This window comes from Fundulus heteroclitus, unplaced genomic scaffold (assembly GCF_011125445.2).
Source record: "Fundulus heteroclitus isolate FHET01 unplaced genomic scaffold, MU-UCD_Fhet_4.1 scaffold_91, whole genome shotgun sequence".
Taxonomy (NCBI): domain Eukaryota; kingdom Metazoa; phylum Chordata; class Actinopteri; order Cyprinodontiformes; family Fundulidae; genus Fundulus; species Fundulus heteroclitus.
Genome location: NW_023397373.1, coordinates 61,365 through 79,490, shown reverse-complemented (window position 1 = coordinate 79,490; position 18,126 = coordinate 61,365). Strand labels below are relative to the sequence as shown.

Below are 18,126 nucleotides of genomic sequence, written 5' to 3'. Positions count from 1 at the left end.
GGTCTGAAGTCGGCCGGTTCCCTGGCTTGCGGCGTTTTGGGAACCGGTACCACACAGGAGGTCTTCCACGGGGTGGGCACCACCCCCAGGCTGAGGCTCAGGTTGTAGATGTAGCTGAGGACCTCACAGAGCTCATCTGCACAGGTCCTCAGTAGCCTGGGGGGGATGCCGTCCGGTCCTGAGGCTTTCCTTTGTTTCAGCCTCGTCAGCTGTCCTCTCACCTGCATTGGTGTGACTGTGAGGGGGGAAGAAGGTAGGGCTGAAGGTGTGGATGGGTCAGTCGTTGATAGGAGTGGCGGTGGGGGGGATGGTAGATCTCTGGAGGGCTGGTGGTTGGAGACATGTGGAGAGTTGACGGCAGGAAGGGGGCCAGTGTGGGGGGAGTCGAACCGTGTGAAGAATGTGTTCAACTCATCTGCAGACTTGGTGTCACCGTCTGCAGCCCTGCTGGTCCTCTGCCCGAAGCCGGAGATGTTCTTCAGACCTCTCCACACATCCCTGACGTTGTTCTGTGCCAGCTGCTCCTCCATCTTCTTCCCATAATCCTTCTTTGCTGCCCTGATCTTCCATTGGAGCTCCCGCTGGACTCTACGCTGCTCCTCTCTGTCCCCTGAGTAGAAAGCCCTCTTCTTCTGGTTCAGGAGGACTTTCAGCTCAGGGGTCACCCAGCGGGGGTTGTTTGGAAAGCATCGTAGCCGTCGTGTTGGCACAATGCTCTCCACACAGAAGTTCATTTAGTCAGTGATGTCGTCTCCATGAGAGCTTTGGAACATGCTCCAGTCTGTGGTTCTGAAACAGTCCCTCAGCTTCTCACTGGCTTCGTCTGACCAAACTTTCACTGACTTCTTCTGTGCCTTTTGTCTCCTCACCAGTGGAATGTAATGGGGGAGCAGGTAGACGAGGTTGTGGTCTGAGCGTCATCACTGTAAGAGGAGCAGGGGGGTTTGGCTCAACAGATAAACCAGGAGCCAAAGTTTGGGTGAGACAGGAAAATGGTCCACCTAGACCAGCTGAAATCATTTCACAAGGCACTGATGCAACAGTGGCAGTATTATACCAAGGGGAGGAAAAATGGATAAATGTGCCAGTGTCTAAGTGCTATGTAAGAGAAAACTAATTTTTTTTCTCCCTTTCCCTCTCCCCTCATAGCAATACAAATTTTTGATTTCAGATCCATGTTTCCGTGGGATCTGCTGATTGGACGACCCGAGGGACAGCGCGATGGCGGACGTCCCAAACCATACGAGGCACCACAGGGCTGGTGCAGGTTCTGGGGCCATCATCCTCTGTGTCCTCGCTGCCATGGTCCTGCTGGCACACCTCTGTTGGACAGAAGCACCAGGCTGGATCCTGAACGAAGTGGTTCAGCCGTATCAACTGTGATGGGGAGACAGCATGCGCAACGGAATCCAGGATGACTACACATGCTCTCGGTGGCGTGTAAGAAACATGCCAGTAGTCTTCAAGGGATGTAACGTTAAAGTGGTTTCAAGGAGAGGTTGTAACATTGTAAAGATCTAGTTGTTCATAAAGCATGGAATGTGTAAGAAGACACACACTCAAATTGTACCTGCTGCACACACTTGTCAACAAATGGCACAATCGACGATAACAAATAAAATTCACTGGAAATTGTTTTTTTTTTTCTCCTCCTCTGCCAACATGCACTAGGACGAAACGTGCATGGTGGGACACTTTGCTTGGTGGAACAGGTACTGTGTTAAGTGTTTCCAACACTTTTGACAATAAAGTAACAAGAACTATGTTATCAAACACTGGACAGCATGAATCAAGAGCTGTTCATCAGGTTGGATTATGGATGCCTACTGTTGTAACATCACAGGAGGAATCTGCAAAGATCTTCCTTAAAGAACTGAACTTGCAAATAAAAAAGTGGAACACGACAGCAGAAGTGTTAACGAACATTTCTATAACTTTGAACTGGACGGTATGTAACGTACAAATGATACACGCTCATATATAACAAGAACGGTTTAAGCGTGTGGTTACTACCGGAAATTTCCACGAACGGAGACAACTATGGAACATTAGTAGTAATAGTTGGTTACAACTAGAACCACAGAAGACCTATTGTAATGCTACTATGTGTGAAGGACATTGGACACAATATGATGTTACCAATAGTACTACTGTCTGTCATTATTATATATTGCCCGTAGTGACTGTACAGGGGTATTGGTTTTGAAACTGGATGGTGATTGGTTTGACCCACAGACAAACCACACCTATTACCTGGATCTATGTGAGACTGCTGATAAAGGGATGGTATGTATGCTACAACGACGAGGTGTTATGTGATTGGACTCATGAACCAGCTAGAGAAACAATAAAGAGTCATCCTCAATTACCTCAGGTGCCTTTCGTTGGGTGTTTATATGATGTGTACATCTGGAGTTGGAATAACGTGACCTATCAATTAACCGATTTCACTACTGCAAACCCTTACTATCTTTCTGGTAGGATTAGATGTATGCAGGACTCGGGCAATGTATAAAATTTCCTACATTGTCACATAAATTAATCTTATTGTGTGTTGCATTTTACTAACATTTTAACAACAGCGACACACATTAATCTTTATAGTTTTGTCTGATAGGAAGCTGATGAATCCAGAGAGTTTTGGCCTTTAGCTGCAACACAGGACACAGAAACAAAGTAAAGCAATCCTTACTGTTGATAGGAGCAGCAGTTAATGGAAACCTGCTATCAGTCTCCTCCTTCACAAGGAGCTGCTCTCCTTCCTGATGGACCCCGGGTTCCTCCTGTTCCTCCTTTATGTGGAGGAGCTCTGACTCCTGCTGCTCCCCCTCAGGACTCTGTTCTTCAGGAGCCTCTTCTTTAACATCTGCAGCCAACACTGAAACACATTAAATGCTTTATGAACAACTAGATCTTTACAATGTTACAACCATGGGAAAGATTCAGTTTAGAGAAAAAGATTTGATCAGCAGTGTAGAGAAAACTGAACCTCAGGAACTGACAGTTTCACCCTAGAAATGATCACCGGTAACTTTAGGGTCATTCTGTTGTGGAAATTTAATTTAATTATTCTGTTAAAATGTTAAATAATGGCTAAATTGGATAGAATAAGACGAGCTATAATGTGACAGTTAAACATCGATATATAAATATATATTTGTAGCTGATCAATTGAACAGTTAATATATAAATGTCTTTTTATTGTTTTGTTGCATTTAATGATTTATTTCTTTATATATTCTAAATGTTGGCAGGATTGGTCCTCCATAGTGAACAGCCAGAAGAAAACATACGGCCCTCTTTCTAAACAAGATAAACAAAAAAGCGTTTTTCGGATGACTGACAATTTGGCCATCTTAATGGCTGGTCCCTCTCACCTGTTGAAATGCAATGTTCCATGCTTAGCGTAGCTGTGTCCAGGTCCACTGTGTCACTTAGTGTTCTTGTTGCCCTAGCTCCCTCCACATCCGTGCCTCCATGTTCCTTTTGAGACTTGAGGAAGACTTCATGGGCTACTTTTAGTAGCTGTAACTCTTCACCGCATGTAGTTGCCAACTGTTTTTGCTTTCTAACAGCATGATTGTGTGCAGTTGTTATACACAGTTTGCTTAACCTTTTGTAAACAGCTTTTTTGGCCCCACCATACTGCAGCACACTGTTTATGTAGTAGGCAAAGGCCGACAAGCGTGGTTCCCTTCCTCGCAAGGCTATAGCAGCAGAAGCACAAGTGGGATGGGGAGAACCTTTGGTGATTTGAGAAAATATGGAATATGTGAATGGTGCCATAGACTGAAGATCTGACTGAAGGTTTGCAAAAGAAAATGCCTTCAAATCAGCAGCTGATGACCGCCAAAGCATGAAACCCTTAAGCGGGTTGCATAGGAACTTTATCTCATCCTCAATAACTTGAAGGATGTTTTCCTTAAGTGCTTCTAAGAGGTCTTTGTTTTTGACCATCTGATTGGCAGCCCGTGACCAATTCTGCTTTGCAATATTTTCAACAATTGCTGCCGTGTTTGCCTGACATACAATTCTGTCACCCTTTGGATGGGATGGGTAGTGAATAATAACCTGAAACACAAATAAAAAGGGTTCATTAGTAAACTACTAGTATACTCAGATTCAGACGATTCATAATTTGTTATCCTGGGTAGCAAAATCCTGATGCATTAAGCCTTTGACAACAATGTAGCTAAATTCCTGATATCAAGATGTTATCACAAGACAACAGTGTTTATTACAGATCAGAAAAAGATACACTTTTTAAATTACAGCCGATCTGTACACTATAAATACAAGGTACTGGTGTGGTTGAATTGTGTCTGTCATATGGATATAAGAAACATGGGTGTGTATGCTATAGCTATAATAAATAATAATAAAAACAAGATGGTGAGACAATCAAGGCTCAAGAAGATTATCTTACATAGTTTATTGTGTAGGGAATGGCGTTTGATGTTCGAGGATGAGCTTTTTTTTTAGTCCTTTGGGATCCTAGCAGCTACATTTTCTACCCGTGTATTGGGTCTGACGTCATACATCAGTGATATCAGCACTTTAACCAAACACAAGTTATGTTTCACATTCAGTTCAAATTACCTCCGTCAAACTTCGCCGTGCCGTCTTTGGGGTTACGTTGTCTGTAGTCGGCCTTGAGTACTTTGGAGCTGGAGGTGCTGTTGGTGTTGGGGGCTGGAGACACGTGTTGGAAGGGGTCGGCTCTCTGTCCCGTTTCTCAGGGCGTTTCTTGCCTGTTGATGATGCGTTTGAAGATTCGGCAGTTGCCTGTGATGTTGAGGTTGATGCTTCTGCTGGGTTTGAGTCTTTCTCTGCTTCTTGCCATCTTCTAAAAACGTCGAAATCATCCTGTAGTCTACCAATCAAGCGGAAGCAACGCAAGCAAATACGACCTGATCTAGAAACATTTTTAGACAGCGGTAGTCCTAATTCTGTTAGCCGCTCGCTAATGCTTTTTTCTCTTGCATCATTCTTTTGGAATATGGACCGGGAACCTGAAATTGTGCCTTTTATTCGCAAATTATCTTTACATAAACGGCAAATATCCTCTGCCGACATGTTGCTTATTTGCTGAGCTAACGAGCCTTTACCTGCAGCAGCAAGAGTAGCCTGGCTTGTGTTTTCGTCGTCGCTCTGTTAGTACGTCATATGCTTCGTTGATCTGATTGGTGTATTTGGCCTGTCTATCACCAACATAGGCCAATCAGCTAACCAGTATTTTCGCCCCTTCCCAAAATTACTTCAACTGAAGGTTTCCAGATGGATATGCGGAGCAAATCCATCTGGCGGCGTCAGATATATTTGTAGCTGATCAATTGAACAGTTAATATATAAATGTCTTTTTATTGTTTTGTTGCATTTAATGATTTATTTCTTTATATATTCTAAATGTTGGCAGGATTGGTCCTCCATAGTGAACAGCCAGAAGAAAACATACGGCCCTCTTTCTAAACAAGATAAACAAAAAAGCGTTTTTCGGATGACTGACAATTTGGCCATCTTAATGGCAAATATCCTCTGCCGACATGTTGCTTATTTGCTGAGCTAACGAGCCTTTACCTGCAGCAGCAAGAGTAGCCTGGCTTGTGTTTTCGTCGTCGCTCTGTTAGTACGTCATATGCTTCGTTGATCTGATTGGTGTATTTGGCCTGTCTATCACCAACATAGGCCAATCAGCTAACCAGTATTTTCGCCCCTTCCCAAAATTACTTCAACTGAAGGTTTCCAGATGGATATGCGGAGCAAATCCATCTGGCGGCGTCAGGTTAGCAGCAGAACTCTGGGCTGGAAAACATCCCCCATCATTGGTGTCTCCTCTGCTGCGTCCTGCCGCTCTTTGAGCTCCTGCTTCCCTCCAGTTTCTCCGCTGTGCCTCCAGCTGCTGGACTTCTTTCCAGACTTCATCACCTGCAGCAGCTGCTGCTCTCTTTCAGATTCACCAACACTCCCGATTCTGGCCTCACAGCAACACAAGGACAAAGAACCCGGAAGTGATCAGCGCGGCTGCGCGTTGGGAAAGAGGCTCATAAAACACGCCGCCATCTTGTTGCGGTAATCCTGCAAACAGCACCAGGATACCAGAGGTGGATTCTCAGGAATTCTAATCAACTTGTTTGTAGAACGAAAGATAATTATGTCAAGGTTGCCGCTTTGCTTTAATTTAAATGTTGTTCTTAAAAATCTGATAAAATAAATAATTAAGCTTGTTTTTGTAGTGTTTTTGAGTCATTCTATTAGAATGGGTAACATTGGACACTGATATTTTTACGTTTTGTACCCAAAAGTATTGTTTCTATGTATATCTTATTACATTAGGGATATATTTGACTTTCAGAAAAAAACAACTCTTTCATCTCAGGCATTAGTTTCCTTTTAGTTTTGATCATTATTTCCAGATGTTGTCACTCTAATTCCTCAACCCTGTTATGGAACCTTTGGAGGCTCTCTGAATATTATCATAAAATAAAGTGGGATAGAAATCAACATTTTCACATAGAAATTTTTCAAATGTCCCCCATACTAATTCAATCATTTTAAACTGAAATATGACATAAAATCACACATTTGTGTTCTCTTATTTCCTGAAATGTGACTAAAGCACTCTTGTCATTTTTCATCAAAAATGTTTTTTAACCTAACAACTGTAATCAAAATTAATTTCACATGATAGCTCTCAATATTTTAGATAAAAGTCAACAGACATTCAATTATTTTTTCAACATTGAAATTTATTTTTTTAATGAAATTGTAGGTGTGACGGGGTTGAGACCAGCATAACAGGGTTGAAGATGGTAACGGGGTTAAAGGTACAAATACAATTTTACATATTTACTTCAATGTACAGCACTTTATGTTGGTATTATAATGTATTTAATTTGGAACCATAGCAAGGACACCAGATATAAATTGCTGTTGAATTGAGCTTTATTAATCTAAAGTTAAAAAACAGCATATTACCAACTGTAAAACATTAAGTGAAATGATTAAATGTAACATAATGTGAACTGTGTGTGTGTGTAGGTATAACAAACCCTCATGGGAGATGTGCTAAAAGTAACCTCCTCTTAATTCCTAACATACAGTTACACTTGTAATTTGATATATTAATATTAATAACAACAATGATCAGACAGTGAAGGATTTTAATGTGTCTGTATCAGTGTTTGTGTCCATGTTAAAGTGATTTTGCATGTGTTCCTGTATCAGTTTGTGTGTCTGTATATATGCGTGAATGTGCCTTTTGTTTCATTAAGTTCATATTGTGAGTCGGTTCCACACCTCTTTAAAGACTTCCACATGGCGCTTTGTAACGTTTGTGGGGGTGGAATAAGTTCAAGGACTTCATCAAACAGGTACCAGTGAAGATCATCCTGATATGGCCAGAAGAACCGCTTTGACCCAATACCATGCATACATTTGACCTGGACACGTGTCTCTTGTATGTTTAGAATGATACCTGGATACAAATCATCATCATATCTGAGAATACACCATTTACCAACCAGCTCTGAACTTTCCCACTGCTTTGTTTTCCTGTATTTCCCTCACCAGCTGGCTGTGATGCAGCCATTTCCATCTTCTGTCTGAAACTGAAACACTGGCTGTTGAAGCCCTTGCAGATAAACTGCTGACGTGTTGAACTCATGCAACTTGCATCCAGAACCATCAGTTCTCCTGGAGCCAGAGTAATGACCTGGTGGATTCTCATGGTTCCAGGAACAGCCGGTATCTTTGGCATTTCTCCATTGATTCTTCAACATCTTTTCACAAAGAAGAGTTTAACACTTGTGTTTGCTTCAGACAAGGTCCTGAATAACTCTTCTGCATCTGGGATGTCACGGCCTTTTGCCACCATCTTGTCAGCTGCTCTTTTTAAGGCTCCCCCAGCACCATCTGCTGCTCCTTCTCCATTGACATTGTTAGGAAGATGTTCTGTTGTTAATACAAACAGGATTCAAACTTGGCATCAGTAAAAGGTCAGGCTGTGTTTTGCATACCCTTAGTAAATCTGGAACTGTCCAATCTACCATACCAGGTCTGAGATGGTACCATGTAGGGAGTGTTTGCTACTGGAGGAGAAAGTCCTGTAAGCAGTTCTGGACCTTAGACTCAAGCTGACTGAGGTTCTGCAGCAGGACAATGATCCAAAGCTCAGCAGCAAAGCCAGGGATGAAGGTTGTGGAGTGGCCTAGTCAAAGTCTGGAGCTAAAGCTGACTGAGATGCTGTGGCCTGACCTTAAACAGGCTGTTCATGCTGGAAAAGCCTCCAATGTGTCTGAATGAAAAAGTTCTGCAAAGCAGAGCGGGTCCAAACTGGTCCAGCTGATGGAAAAGACTGATTAGCAGTTATCAGAACCACTTGATGGCAGCTGCTGCCGCCAAGGCTTGAAGCAGAAGAAACACAAGAATGACTTTAAAACTACTTTCTGTATCTACTCAGGTTCTGTTTGTCTGACATTAAAATTCATTTGATGATCTGAAAAGTTTCCACGTGACAAAAACTAGAAGAAATCCACCAAATTCTTTAGATTTCTGTGGAAAACGTCTGAAGACTGAGAGCAAAGTGGAAGCAACAGCAGAGAAGCCATCCAGCTCCATAACAGAGGTCAGAGGTCAGAGAGGAGCCAGGTCTCCCTGATCACAGCATGCTGCACCCCAGCTACTCCTTGATAAGCAGCTCCTCCACCTTCCACTTCACACACCGTGTGCTGCACAGCAAGACGCTGGGCGGGGGGGGGGGGTCCCTGTGGGCTGCCGTACTCCTCCCCTTCTACCTGTCCTTGGTCCAAGCCGTCCTGATGATTGTCCTTCCAGCGCTTCAGGCAGCTCTGCAGGGCCAAGGGACAGAAGTGATCTCTGCAAGAAGTAGAAAGTCACGTTCTGCATGTGGAAAAGTTGGAGCCGCATGCAGAAGTTTGAAGAATCAGTCTTTGTTCCCAGAAAGCCGTAGTGGAGCAAAAACACACAAAGACAATGAGTGCAGAAGAGCAGCTGCAAAAAGGCCTCAAAGAAAGTGAAAAGAAGAAAAGAGCAGCAGCAGCAGGAGTCCGGGTGGCCAGCAGAGCAGCACAGCCACAATTTTCCATCTCAAGCCATGAACTTTAAAGCCAGATATCATGTTTAGCTTTGAAGGGCTCCACAAGCCATCAGAATCAAAGCAGAAGCAGAAGCAGGAGCTCAGCTACTTTTAGCTACTTTGTAGACGGCATTCTGGGAGAAAGAAGAGTTTTCATCCACTTTTTTCCACTCTTGCTGCTCATGTGCATTAATGCTCCACCATGAGAGACGAGGGGAAGCTTCTGCTTCTGCTGCTCACACGCTGCACTCTGGACTCCCCAGCAGAAGAGAAAACAGACTCTGCAATAGTTGGAAAAGCAGTTCTCACTAACTTTGCAGCTGCACACCTTGCAGAGGGAAAAAGGCAGGAAAAAAGAGGCAAAGCAGCCACTTGTTCCATCCTCTGATGATTAGAAATGAAAGCAGGAAAATCTGCAAAGTGCTTCTTTAGGATCCTGTTCTACAGCTGCAGCTTCTAGCTGCTAAATATCTGAAGACACTTTGGCTTCAGCAGCTTGTGGAGAGCAGCTCTAAAGGAAACTTTCTCACTATGGGGGCTTTATTTTCTGCTGGAACTTTGCTGCTTTTAGCAGCTTTCTGTCCTCCAACACTTGATGCTCAGACCAGAAGCTTAGCTCTGCTTGCTCCCAGCTCAGAGGATGAAGGACGTTTGAAGGTGAAGACGTGACTTTATGGACATGTTGATGGAAATCAAGGACTATTGTGAATGAAGGAGGAGATGGCTGGTCTTGATGACTCAGCATTTCTTGGATCCTTGCAGGGAGAAGAGCAGCAGTCTGTGGAAGATGTTCAATGTGCTCTAAGCAGACAGAGAAATGTTCTCTTCTAGATGTGGCTGACTAGAGGCAGCCTTCAAGAGCCACTCCCCGACTAAAGCCTTTCTGCAGCTTTCCTTTCTGCCTAGCGCTCTCTGTGCTCCTCAGCCTTGGCTCTCTCTCTCAGACTAAACACAATCAGGAGGGATTGAAGACTTTTGTCAGGCTGTCAGCACAGAAACTTTTGGAACTTTTCTATCTGAGCAACACATGATTGATTTGCTCCTTTAAATAGTCACAGTCATGCTGGGCTCTGGGAGGTCAAAGTTCAGCTAGGTCCCAGCAGGGAAATCCTGATGGCCAAGTTGCTGAATCTTTGCAGCTTTTCCATCTTTTTCTTTTTCTGCCTGCGTTCAGTTCAGATGATCTTTTAGTTGCTTCCTGCAGAGATGTGAACGTTCCACCATGATTCCTGTCTGATTCCAGCAGAGCAGCAACACACATGATGCTTTAAAGCCAAACTGAAGAGGCAGATGCAGACAGGAAGGATTGCTGGCTGCAATTAGTTGCTGTGGACAGCAGGTGGCGCTGCTGCTGCATGGCCCACAGAGGGAGAGCAGCAGCGCCACCTGCAGGGACACATGAAGAGCAGCCTGAAGCTGAGCTGGGAGACATGAAGCTTTAACATCTGCTGAACTCTTCAGCTCCTCTTTCCCTCACATCTGGCCTGAAGCAGCTTTAAGGTGGAAAACTGCTGCAGCTGGAGGAGATTCAGCAAAACCAACATGTTGCTTTGCTTTCTGGGCCACAAGCTCCACAGGAGGCTTGGCAGCATCAAGGTGGATGCAAGAAGAAGAAGAAGAAGAAGAAGAAGAAAAAGAAGAAGTGAGAGCAGCAGCAGCAGTCACCTCCACACAGGCTCTGCTTCCTTGCTGAACATCTCCAAGCAACACGTTTCCTCAGCTGTGCTGTTAGGATGCTGCTCTGAAACATCTCAGGAGGACAGGACACTTGGAGATACTTTGGAGAGGAGATCTCCTGGAATCAGACTCACCTAAAGCTGCTGAGAGCCTCAACATCTCCAGATCCTCAGCAGACTGAGCTGAGCTGCTGACCAGTCTGCTGAGCAGAACTTTACTGGACCTGCAGCTCTGACTGGGATCTTCTTCCACTTTGGCTTTCAGCAGAAGATTCCCAGAAATCACACATGAAATCAATCTTTTCTGGGACTCCAAGCTGGGAGAAAGTGAAGCTGACTGTGGCAACATTTGCTGAACACTTGCAGATGATTTCAGGGAGAAAATGATCCCCGTAGAACCAGGACTGAATGTTTTACAGCGTAGAAAGAAAGAAAGATTAGAGTCCAGCTAAACATGGATGGAGCCTTTTCATTAGCAATCTTTCACCTAGCATAAGAGCAGCTAAACAACTGCTAACACACTTCTATCACTGTTTAACAACCTTTAAATGCTCCACAGCAGATTATTTTACAACAACAATCATCAAACTGTCACTCATTATGCTTCAAATCCACTTATTGAAGACAGAAAACCAAACTTCATAGCTTCTCCCACGGAATGCGAACAGAAAGAGCGATGGAGAGCGTGGGAAACCCTTCACAGACTATAATGCTATGATCCGTTAATTTGTCTTTTTAAACTCCGAACTAACACTCAGAACAACAATCCATCAACTCAATAGCTTCACCAGCAAAGATCATTATTTACATTTTCATTCGCAACACCTTAAATTTGAATAGAAATAATCATTTAGAAACAGGAAGTTACCCGCTGTTTTTCTATGAATCTGTCGGCTTTTCAAAATAAAAGCTGCCGGTGCTCATATAGTTTCCTAGCGGAATAGCTTCTCACTTGATAATCTAGTGTAATAACATCACACTGCTACATTATGGATGTGGAGAACTGTTCAATAACGTTTAAATAGTATAATAATATCATTATTTCCTGGTGGTTTGTGTAAAAGCATTTTGGAGCTAGTAGAGTCACGTGTGACATAAACACAGAGACTCAGGTTCATGCCAGCTGACCAAAATCGACATTGTTATAGAAATATATAATGAATAAATAATAATAATATATGTATCTATATGTAGCAGCACAAATGGTACGCTGCCACTTTAAGGCCAATCTTGGCTGCTGTATATCAGCAGGTTTCCACAAGGCTGCTGGTGTTGAACTCAGCTGCTTCTCTTTGTTTGTCAAACTGTGCTGGGCTTCTTTGTTGCTCCTCAGACCTCTGGAGCGATCTGTCCTGTTGTTTGCTGGCAGGAAGCTACACTGTGAGGAGGAATTGTGGACTTGTTTACCTGGCATGGTGGTAATTTACCAGTTACAGCCACCTGACCAGCCTCTGATCAGCATTCAACGTGGATTGACACTCGCTGCTGTTTTGCCTATAAAGACATGTTTTAAAGACTTACCTGAACTTTTATTGGTGGCACGATTTATGGGATGCAGTGCAATACTGTAGTGCCATTGTATCACTGTTTTACTCATATTGATTTAGTTTTGTCTGTCATTTAGGGACTGAGGCTACTGTGGTGGCAGTGGTGAGCCTTGGTGGCGGTGTTTTCGGTTGTGTTGTGTTGGAGCACCCTTTGCTTGTGTTTGCTGTGTTTCTGTAGTGTCCAGGGTGGTCCCTTTTCTCCTCACCACTTCCCCCCCATTGGTAAGCCTTGGTTTCATTTAAAATAAAAAATGTGCTTAATTTGGTTCCAAATGCATTGACTGTTTAAACATTCAAGTCCAGGTTATTGTTGACTTAAACCTATTGAAGTTTAATAAAGTTTTGTACACTTTTCTATATCGTGTCTCATTTCCAGCAGAACTTACCTGGGCCCTTATTACCATTTTCCTGGAGTTATTCCAGGTGGCGTTGTTGGTTTCCCGTATTGTAAACTTTAACACGTGTGTTTCAAAGTAAAAGAAAATCCACCCTCAGGTTGCCACATATATAAGGATGGATATATTATTATTTGAGGTTTTCACGACACTAGTGGATCGTTTCTCAGACAGTGGGCTGACAGCAAAGGGGCTACCAGAGAGGGCAGAGACATGCAGCAAAGGACCACAGGTCAGAGTCCAGCCTGCATCAAACGCCTAGAGGACTAAGGCCTCTGTACATGGGTTGTGTGTGCTAACCACTGTGGCACCGAATCACGTCCATTATTATTATTTTTATTACAGCCATATGCTTTGATCTATTATAGAGCTGCTTGCAGAAAATCAAACCAGTCAATTATGTCCCTGTAATCAGACACTCAGATCCCGTCTCCTCCTCACACACCTAAGGGTAACTTAGAGTCACCATTTAACCTAACAATCATGTTTCTGGACTGTGGGAGGAAGCCAGAGTACCCAGAGAGAACACCTGCTTTACCTGGGTTCTTCCAGGTAAAGCAGGTGTTGAACCCAGGATCTTCTTGCTGCAAGCTAACAGAGCTACTGACTGCAGCACTGGGCAGCCATTTAGGGCCAGTTTGCTGTCAATGCAGAGATGAGCAGAAAGGAATCTAAACCTTGTTCCACACAGGTAGACTCACCTGTCCTGTGAGAAGGGGCGGAGCCTCAGAGGAGTCAGGTGTGATGAGATCAGGAGAAGCAGGTCTAGTCAGGTTCAGACTGCAGTCAGTTTAGATCAGAGCAAAGAGAAGAACCTGGATCAGGGCGAGTTAACTTCTCCTGGTTTTCTCTCTGTAAACAGAACCAGTACCAGAACCCAGTCTGCTTCTGCTTCAGCTTTAATTCTCCACATCTTCTCAGGAAACAGAAGATGTTTTTATTCTCTGACAGTTGAACTAGGAAGTTAAACCTTTGTTCTCTCAGTGGGAATCTTGGACCGACCCGTTTGTTCCTATTCTTTAGCTGTGAGCTCACAGTCACTTCCTGTTTCCTCTCAGACTGAATAAAGCCACAAGATGGAGGAACGTGATCAGAACCAGGAGGACAAAACTGAGCAGCTATAATATTAAAGTTAATAATAATCTAATAATAAAGAGGAAGTCATGGTTCTGATCCAAAGCTCCAGATATGAGGATTAAAGATGGAGGCTCAGACACAAAGTCTGGTTCTTTCTAATTAATCGTCACGCACCTTATTTCATCCTCATTATTATTTAGATGTGCTTCTGTTTCCTCTCCAGTCATTTTACTACTTTATCTATCTGATATCAATGCGCTCTCACCTGTCAGCATCTTACTGGCTTTGCCTTCTGGGAGGAAAGCTGTTGGATTTTGTAAAACGACCAACAGAAAATAGAGGAAAAAGAAGGTGAGAACAAAAAGGAGAAGGACAGCAGCTCTGCCCAGGGCACAGCTCTGGAAGGTGAATAGAGGAGTTTTAAAAAGTCAATTGGTCCCTGGATCACAGAGCAAATACAAGCACTTTAAAGCTTATTGCTGCAGATTAATTTCTCTTTTTCTCTATTTTTACCACCAGCCTGGTGAGAAGTGCTCCGTCTAGCAATCAAAAACAAAGAGATGTACATGTATATATATTCTTTGTAAATGTTTCCACTTGTTATTCAGGATTATTCAATATTTTTCCTATTTATTGATCCTCAGTAAATGACATTACTAGAGCTGCACCTTTAACCCATCAGGCTGCTGAAACTAATTAACCAGCCTCCAGTGGAGGAGCTAGGCTTTTTGGTTGGGGGGGGGGGGGGGGGGGGGGGGGGTCTTTTTTCCTGTCTCTCAAAAAGTCCTTTACCACCACTCTATAAGGGTGAGGACCCTATAAAATGTTTCCAGAGAACAAAACTACTGATTGCAATAAAATGTTGACTGGAAATGAGCTGAAGACTGAGAAGAAACCTGAAAAACAGTCAAGTTACAACCTGACCTCAGAGTTTTACAGCTCAGTTCACTGCTGATAAAAAGAGAAGAACTGAAAGGAAAGGTGTTTAAATTCAGGTAAACTCACCTTGACAGGGGGCGGAGCCTCAGGTGAGTCAGTTACTGTCAGGTATCAGATCAGGAGAAACAGGTTCTGACTCCATTTAGCAGCAGAACAGAACAAAGAGAAGACTCTGGATCAGGGTGAGTGTGATCTTGTTCTGGTTTTCTCTCTGTGGACTGTGAACAGAACCAGGAACAGAACTCAGTCTGGTTCTCCTTCAGAACCAAGCTGCTGCTTCATGTAACCGTGGTGCTGGTCAGGCTCTGATTTCCTGCCTATCAGCACCAACAAACGCTCAGTTTCCTTCCTTTGTCTCTTTTCTTCAGACAAAAACTGAATGGGAGGAAATGGGAGATGATGTAAAAGCGCCTTTAGCATCGTTTGCTTTCTGAGTGGAACGTCTAGTCAGACTCAGATTTGTGGGAAGACCATCCCACAGGTTGGTTCCTTTGACAGAATTTTTTTTTTTTTACCAAAAGATGTTTTACTAAATGGAACTTTCCATTCTCCACATGTAGCAGCTCCAGTTGTTCAGTAGAACCGGTACCGGTTCTCTGCTGCTTCTTCCTCATGATCTTAGCTAATGCTGACGTCAGAGACTCACATCCTGTTCTAGATGAAGAATTGAGCTGAATCAGGAAAACTGCTTTGAAAACTCTGAAGTCTGCAGATTGTGATTTAGCTGCTGAATAAAAGCTGAAAATCAAACTTTGTTCTCAGTTGATCTCTGATTCTTTGCAGCAGCAGCCGCACCCTTCTGTAAAATCTCTCTAGAGACAGTTTGTCTCCTGCAGAACAACATGTCATGGTTGCTATAGATCACATGTGTCAAACTCAAGGCCCGCGGGCCACATGTGGCCCTTTACATCATTTTATGTGGCCCTCTCCCCCCCAGCACCATTTTACAAGCTCATTGATAGACTTAAAATAGGTTTTGAGCACAAATTGGTTTCATGAACGATGGGAAAACGAATATCTGTTTGTACTTCAAGGTGAAAAACCAGTATGTCTTTTGTGTTCTGGGACAGTGTCCGTTGTGAAAGAATACAATATACGTCGGCATTTTGAAACCAAACACGGAGCTAAGTACGCATAATTTAGCCTTTAAGAAAAACAAAAAATTGCAGCAGATTAAAGAGGCAGGTTGCAATTGCAGCAGAAATTGTTTACAAAAGCCACAGCCAAAAATGATGCAGCGGTGATAGCAAGCTTTATTGTGGCTGAAGAAATCGTTGAGTTTCAAAATCTTTTTCGGAGGATGCTTTTTTGAAGCAGTGTATGCTAAAGGTGTGTGAGCAGGTGTGCCCTGACAAAGTACAGACTTTTCAAAATGTCTGTTTGTCAAGAAATACCATCGCGGAACGAGTTAAGGGTAGCCGGAAATTTAACGACACAGCTGGCCGAAGAAATGGGCAGCTGTCTGGCTTTTTCATTAGCTGTGGATGAAAGCACAGACGACGTGGATACAGCGCATTTGTCCATTTTTATTAGAGGGGTGAAGCCAGACCTGTCTGTAACCGAGGAGCTCCTGGATATAGTGGCGCTGCATGGAACGACAACTGGTCGAGACATATTTGATGCAGTGGAGAAGTCTGTCTGTAAAAATAAATTGCCATGGGAAAGGTTGGTGGGACTAACTACAGACCGTGCACCTGCGATGTGTGGAAGAAAAACAGGCTTGGTTGGACTAATGAAAGAAACAATGCAAAAAAGCAACAATCAGATGCCGCTCATCAGGTATCATTGCCTTATCCATCAGGAAGCGCTGTGTGGAAAAGTTCTGGAGCTGGATAATGTGATGACCAAGGTCATGAAAACAGTCAACTTTATTCGGGCGCGTGGCCTAAATCACTGCCAGTTTCAGATGTTTTTGCAGGAGGTGGGTTCAGAGCTTGAAGATGTGCAGTACCATACAGAAGTAAGGTGGCTGAGTGGGAGCAAAGTACTCAAACGATTTTTTGAACTTCGAGAAGAAATTAATCTTTTGATGAAGAACAAAGGAAAACCCTTGTCTGAACGGTCCGATCCGAAATGGCTGTGTGACTTTGCTATGTTATGTGACGTCACTGAGCATCTTGCTCAGCTAAATCAAAAACTGCAAGGACGTAAACAAGTCATCACACAGATGTCAGACATGATCACAGCTTTCCAGCGCAAACTCAACTATGGAAGTGCCAGGTGGAACAAAACAATCTCATCCACTTTCCTGCTTGTCAGATCAGCTTCGGCTTCTTCTCCTGGTGCTTTTTCATGTGCTCGTTTAACTACCAAACTAACTCTGTTAATAAACGAGTTTGATCGGCGCTTTTCTGACTTTAGATCGCCGCGCTCTGCTTTTGACATCTTTGCCAATCCTTTCACCGCCGATGTCTGCAGTGCGCCCCACCGCCTTCAGATGGAGTTAATTGAGCTTCAAAGCGACAGTGGCCTGAAAGCAAAGTTCTGTGATGTTTCAATCGAGGACTTTTACCATCTACTGCCCCCTGATTTGATGCCACAGCTTCGACTCCATGCAGCCCGTGTTTTGTCCATGTTTGGAAGCACCAAACATGGACAAAACATGTTTTGTGTTTATTTACAGAACACAGCTGGTGAATGAGGATGTGTGTGAGTTGGTGACAGGGTGAAGAGGGATCAGCTTTGAGTTCAAGGACAGGCAACATCACCTAATTGTTTTGTTACATGGTCGTTGTGTAATAAATAACAAAAAAGTTTTGTGAAGTTTAGAGTTAATATCAAAACTTGTTTAAGTTCTTTCTCTGCTTATCTTTACACACTGATTTAAGTATTGTAATGTTTAAACTGAGCAGTAATTTTACATCCATGCAAACTGAAATGTAATATTTAACACTTGAATACATAAAATCAGTTATTTAACAAGGTGTTGTTTAATTTATTTTTAACATTGTTTTTCATACATTTATGCTCTGCAACTTTAGACACGTTCCTTCTCTAACACACCTGGATCATTGCCTCATTCATAGGCCTGCTGTAGAGGCCTATGAATGAGGCTTAATGAAAGAATTCAACCTTTTGTCTGGGGTATGTTTTTAGCAGGGACGCATCTAAAAGTTGCAGTCTGAAGGACTGCACTTGGGCATTCCTGATTTATACAGTCAATGTGGCCCGTTGAGGGTGGCCAATATGCTGAAGTGGCCCTTGGTGAAATTGAGTTTGACACCCCTGCTATAGATCTTTTACAACCAGCCTCTGATGACATCACAGCAGGCCACCAATCAGAGTCCTTTAGAATACGGCCATTTGGAGTTTTTCTCTCCTTTTTCTCCTGGTTTTGGATCCAGTTGCTCCTTCAGAGGCGTTTCCTTGTATTTCCTGGTTTCCTGGTTTTCTCTACG

At 43.3% G+C, this 18,126-nt stretch overlaps 2 protein-coding genes and 1 long non-coding RNA gene across 6 annotated transcripts in view; 2 read left to right on the top strand and 1 right to left on the bottom strand.

Annotated features, from left to right (window-relative positions):
* LOC118562406 (NACHT, LRR and PYD domains-containing protein 12-like) overlaps nucleotides 1-18,126 on the top strand; it is a 629,435-nt gene that overhangs the window by 580,513 nt on the left and 30,796 nt on the right. The gene's annotated exons all lie outside the window — the stretch shown is intronic.
* On the bottom strand, nucleotides 2,832-5,615 carry LOC118562413. Its single transcript, XR_004930601.1, has 4 exons — nucleotides 5,578-5,615; nucleotides 4,600-5,012; nucleotides 3,378-4,071; nucleotides 2,832-2,878 (listed from the first exon to the last, which is right to left on the bottom strand). It is a non-coding gene; the product is annotated as an uncharacterized LOC118562413 (long non-coding RNA).
* On the top strand, nucleotides 15,599-17,642 carry LOC118562408 (general transcription factor II-I repeat domain-containing protein 2A-like). 2 transcript variants are annotated; one of them, XM_036134788.1, is made up of 2 exons: nucleotides 15,599-17,288; nucleotides 17,330-17,642. In XM_036134788.1, exons 1-2 carry the CDS (start codon nucleotides 16,101-16,103, stop codon nucleotides 17,363-17,365), a joined length of 1,224 nt encoding a protein of 407 aa, XP_035990681.1. In that variant the 5' UTR covers nucleotides 15,599-16,100; the 3' UTR covers nucleotides 17,366-17,642. The 2 variants fall into 2 exon arrangements, with proteins under 2 accessions (XP_035990681.1, XP_035990680.1); XM_036134787.1 differs by having other exon boundaries at nucleotides 15,599-17,642.

Excerpts from the sequence above, each read along its gene's own strand:
- LOC118562408 (XM_036134787.1), top strand. The coding sequence starts at position 16,101 with ATGTCTGTTTGTCAAGAAATACCATCGCGGAACGAGTTAAGGGTAGCC.